We start from the raw sequence: 5,645 nt of genomic DNA, 5'->3' as shown, positions 1-5,645 counted from the left end.
ATAAACCTTATAACCACTAAAATGAACAATATAAAATATACATACCTTGGAAATTCTGAGATTTTTTAGCAGAATATATCCCCCTCCTCTGGCTCTGTATTATTTCTTCTACCTAAAATGGCCCTGAAGCATTGTTGTACAATTCTGTAGAGTGAATTATAATGAAAGAAATGTGATGATTGAAAATAATTATGTAAGACATTGAGTGTAAAATTAAGAGAGAAACTTAATGTGTTTGTATGAGTTGACTGAAATAAAAAGCGGAACTTCATAGTGCTTATGGAGAGTACCATGGTCAGAAATACATTGCAGTTTCATGAGAAATCAAGTGAAAGGAACATTAGTTTATTATCCTATCTTGTGGACACTGTAATCCGCTGACACAGAATGTTCAAATAGAATATGTAACACTGAAATTAAGAGAAATAGTCAGACTCAATCTCTGCGGTTGAGGACACTGCATTGCTAAACCCAATATTTTTTTAAAATTTTTTTTTTTACAGTTTTCTACCTTATTCTTTTGGAATAGAAGGTATTCTCTAAGTAGAAGAAATATTGAAAGAAAGAGAGTACTACAGCTATAAATGGCCGCAAGCTCAAAGAAAAAATTATACCACCAGAGAATGGTTTTGAAAAGTCTTTTTTTTTTAAGGTCAGCTACCTGCAACAACCAGATTTTCTTCTTTTTTGTACTTTTTCCTAAAAATAAAATCAGGAAATAAACTGATAATTCTCTTATTCATGTTTCTGTTTCACATTTAAACTACTTGCTGCAGATTGTACAGCAACTGAAACTATTATTCACATTTAAAGGTTTCCATCAAAGTTTTTCCTCAAGGATGTAAAATTCTAAACAATATGTATCAACTTACTTGTTGATCTATGTGTTGCACTCTTTAATGCCACTATTATTTGGATATTACAGTAATACTAAATTCCATTTCACTGACAGTGAACACATGGATGGTTTGACTGATCAGCAGTTGACCCAACTGACAACTGAAGATAGCCTATATGGATATGACTATTTTACAGTCTTGAAATACTTGGCTTAAATTTGGTATGAATTATCTTTTAAGTAACAATAAAATGTATGTTTTTACATTGCATCAGTATTCAGACTTAATTTGCTAGCATCATTGTTGTACTACTCATGATCAGTCTTGGTCTTGAGACCACTTTTTGAGGCCAAGGTCTCTGGCTTGTCTCTGATTCAGTCTCATCTCAGCCTAAAACAAAGACGGCTCTGGATATTATTTTAAGATCAGTCAAGACTAAAATTTCAGGAATAACACTAAAGCGCCTGTGCAAAAAAAAAAAAAAAAGGAGTGTTAAATGAAAGATTGATGAGTTGATTTCAGCTCCTCAGTGTGTGTTCTTATTTTGTTGCCCATAGAAAATGTCCATGCCCATTCACCTCTGCAATGTCTTTTGTGTTCTTGTATCAAAATATTTTTTTCATGATACACTTACACATGCACACATATAAAGAATATGCTATTTTAAGAGGTGAATGCAGAGGGATCTTCATTAGTTTTCTGTGGGTATTATTCTGAGAATATGGATGTTTCAGATCAATTTGAGGAGTGCCTGTGGTTTACATGTACTAAGTGTTTCATTCAGTGTGTGACTCACACTCGTCTGGTCTTAGTCACTAAATTCCTGTGTTAGTCTTGGTCTGACTTATAGTCTCAATTACACCTCAGGTCTTGGTCTAGTCTTGGTCTCGATCATGACTTGAAAATCTTAAATGTAAAATTGTTTAAGTGGTCACTTTTCTCTGAAAGATTAAATGAAACCTTAACCTTTTCATGCAAAAGTCTGAAGTAAATATTGGAGCAGCCGATAACAGATTATATTTGATTGATAAGTTAAAATGTTTTCGAGACATTTAACTTGATGAGTGGAAATACAAGCCAGTCATCAACATTTATATAGGACTGCCAGGTAACCAGATGAAGCATGGTTGTGCAATTATTAGATTACTTATAAAGTCTACTGGTAGGCTTTGTTTGGTTTGTATTATCTTTCCATATTTTATATACAAATTGCACTCAAACTGCCTGTTTGTTTTATCAGCCAGTTCATATGACAGGCACCAGTACCCTCAGAGCTCAGTGTTTACTGTTTCCAGTGTGCAGATAGTGGCTGCACCTGCTGATGGTTTCTCTCCCTTCTCACGTTACCAGTAACTACTAGAACGACTACAGCATGGTAAGTCTTGTTATACTAACATATAATATTCATGTTGTGCTGAATGTGCTAAGCTCTGAACCTAAAATTAGTTTTTATCGAATCTGTTGTTGAAAATTGTCCTTAAAGTTCACAATTCATTTGATTTTGCTTCTATTATTAATCACCTGTTTGTTTCCTCGTCCCTTTCCCTCTTACTTCCCTGACTCCCCCCGTTTTTGTCCTCCCTTTTCTATTTTCTCTTATTTTGTCTCCTCTCCTCTCCAGACGTTCAGTTGCACAGAGATTGATGATGTGCTTGAGAGGTACTACCTTTCACCATTTTATGGCATCGAGTTCTGCATTGGGTTCCCTGGCAACCTTTTGGTTGTACTTGGTTACATATTTTGTTTGCCAGAGTGGCAGAGCTGCAATATTTATCTATTCAACCTGGCAGTCTCAGACCTTATTTTCCTCTGCACACTGCCACGCCTCTCGTACCTCTACGCAAATGACCAATCGGAGACCAGTCCCTTCGCTTGTATTACCAACCGCTATGTTCTGCATGTCAATCTTTACTCCTCCATACTGTTTATGGTTTGGCTAAGCATGGACCGCTTCCTGCTCATAAGACATCCAACACGGAACCACTATCTGCTGAAGCCACAGACAGCCCTGATTGTGTCAGGGCTAAGCTGGGTAGCTGTCAATGTGGAAGTTGCTCCAATGATATCACTAATGGTGAATGACCTTCAGAGCAGAAACTGGAGTCACTGTAAGGATTTTGCCAGCCTGGAAGGAGACATCAATGTATTTGGCTACAGCCTGGGACTAACTCTGACCGGTTACCTTCTCCCTCTGCTTGGACTTTGTGGTTTCTATTACCAAATTGCACATTTGCTTCGTGTCCAGGAAAGGGCTGTGCAGCGTAGAACAACATCGTACAAGCAGCCTCTCAGGGTAGCTGCCTCGGCTGCAGTCATGTTTCTGGTAATATACACACCCTACCATGTGCTGAGAAATGTCAGGATAGCATCGCGGCAGCCGTGGGCGGGGCTGCAGCAGTGTACGAGGATGTACATAGAGGGCCTGTACATCATCACGCGACCATTGGCTTTCTTGCACAGTGTAATCAACCCTGCCTTCTACTTCCTCATGGGTGACAAGTTCAGAGAGCTCCTACTTGCTAAGATTAGAAAGGTTGTCAGAAAGACAGAGCGGCAAAGAGGATCAGCCTAAAAAAATTCAACACAAGGCCCCTGAAAATGTGATACACATGAACATAGTACATTCCAACATGTTAATCTGCCCTATCTTTACACTTTTTTTAATCAAAAGTTGCCTGTTTTTCTTTATTTATGTCATGTTTTAAGTGTTTAATATTTCCATTAATATCATCCGTTCAAATATTGTCAGATCGTCTGTCATTATTAATACTGAATGACATATTTGGTGTCAGCTGAATATTTTCTTTCTGCCTGTGTAGCGGTGACCATATCCAAATAGATTATATAAGTATAAGTGATTGAAACACATCAGGATATCCAAAAAGTGGAACGAAGACAAAGTTATCATTCATGTTGACAAAGTAACAAATTAAAATAACAGTACATTTAAAGGACTTAACCTCTTGCTATTTTTTAAATTAAGGTTCTATTTAAGTGTGAGTATGTATGTGCAGATAGGTTGCTGTTATGTTTGTATTTGTATCTATGTTTGGAGAAAAAGCAGTTATTTATGTGTTGTTGGCTAAAATGGAGGTGCCTGTTTTGTCATCTGTATGACCATTTTTGGGATGTTTGTGCAGCATTGTGCTGCACTACTTTTAAATCTAATAAAATTTAACATAACTAATAAGAATTGGCTAATATTTGTATTTTCGGTTGGAAGATTAATGGTTTGTAAGGAAAGATAATTGTTTCAGCAAGATGCATTATCTTTAGAGTCCCTTTCCAGACAATTTTAAAGTACTACTTTTACAAAGGGCTCACTTATGCTCAACATTATATATGAAGACGGAGGCAGCCTTCTGTCTATACCCTGCAGACATTTTGGAAAGTCAAAAAAGTACAAACAAAATGGAGCAGCATCACTGGAGACAGCTGGGACCATAAAATACAAAGAAGCCATTTAAAAAGTGGCAGAACTGAATTTATACATAATAGTGTTAAAAGATTTTTTTGATTTTTGATTTGAGGGTAAATGCACAGACATCACCCGCTTCAGTAGAGGAATGAGAAAATGCCTCTCTGTAGGGGGACTTTTAAAAAAGAAAAGAAAAAAAAAGAAAAACATTTGCTGTTGAGAAATTAAATGCAAGGCCCTGTGAACTTTATTTCATTGTATTCATAATTATAATACTTAATATAATACTTAATACATAATACATAATTATTAATTTCTGATCAGAGTTCCTGTGTTGTTTTGTTTTGTTTGTTTGTTTTGACACAGCATGTGAGTGCAATGCTGATCAAAAGTCATTTCTCACTATTTGGATTTCTGGGTTTCTGATCAGCACTGAAAAAGTCAGTCGATAGACTTTCCAGTTTATAAAGCGCTGAACTTGAATTCCCTTACAGCACAAGCAATATTAAAAGTTAAAACTGCAGCGCGCCCGAATGGTTTATGATGCATACAATATAACAGAATTCATCACCCTCTTGATTTTCACCTTCCAATCTCAATTATTGATGTACGTTTTCTGCATTCACATAATAACGCATTCCAAGTAGTTGACTGAATTCCTGTTACTTTTGAACTTTTAATCAAGCCATATTAATAAAATGCCAATAATACTCAACCTAGCCAGTCAATGCTTTGGTTTTAGTGGATTTGTATTTATGAAGACTTCAGCTGTTTTTCTCGTTCCTCAGCACAACCATGTGATATTCTACAACTCAAACATTTAGAAAAGTGTATTTGTTATGCTTTACACATTATAAAGGAGGATTATCCCGAAAATCAGTCAAAGAAAACAGTTTCAAGTTTTGATCTCTGTTGTCTTTGTTTTTCATGGACTTAACTGACCCCAGCCTACTGGTTTATGTAGCACCTCAACTTGTGGCCTTAAGCTCAATCATCAGCATGATTTTTATTTTCTCTCCAAGAGCCAAGGTTTATTATGCAGTTTTCTGGGTAGTGTCAAGGTACAAGGGTGATCAAGACTTCTAAAGAATAGTTGAACGGTTTAGCAGTACATATCCATCACTATATCAGACTTGTTTATCATTTGTTTTACTTGTTTTAACACACACACACACACACACACACACACACACACACACACCCTTCACCATCATTACAACAGTACATCATTTCCTTCTTTTTGTCTTTCAATTTCAGAGTGAGCCTGTTTTACAGCACTAACTCTAGCTCAGATTTTTATTTTCTTTTTTTCCTGAATCACACTGATTACTCAGGATATTTAGTTTCAAAAGCATTCTATCCCCAGCTTGAAAAAAAATCATATGTTG

General features: G+C 36.2%; 1 protein-coding gene across 1 annotated transcript; it reads left to right on the top strand.

Moving 5' to 3' along the window:
• The first annotated feature begins 2,106 nt into the window (after nucleotides 1-2,106).
• Nucleotides 2,107-3,971, top strand: LOC121943437 (succinate receptor 1-like). The gene is made up of 2 exons (XM_088078275.1): nucleotides 2,107-2,214; nucleotides 2,461-3,971. Exons 1-2 carry the CDS (start codon nucleotides 2,212-2,214, stop codon nucleotides 3,409-3,411), a joined length of 954 nt encoding a protein of 317 aa, XP_087934401.1. The 5' UTR covers nucleotides 2,107-2,211; the 3' UTR covers nucleotides 3,412-3,971.
• The last annotated feature ends 1,674 nt before the right edge of the window (nucleotides 3,972-5,645 follow it).

Source organism: Plectropomus leopardus, chromosome 6 (assembly GCF_026936395.1).
Source record: "Plectropomus leopardus strain MGB_pleo_1.0 chromosome 6, ASM2693639v1, whole genome shotgun sequence".
NCBI lineage: Eukaryota > Metazoa > Chordata > Actinopteri > Perciformes > Serranidae > Plectropomus > Plectropomus leopardus.
Note: the sequence above shows the minus strand (reverse complement) of the source record. Positions and strands in the feature narration are given on the sequence as shown.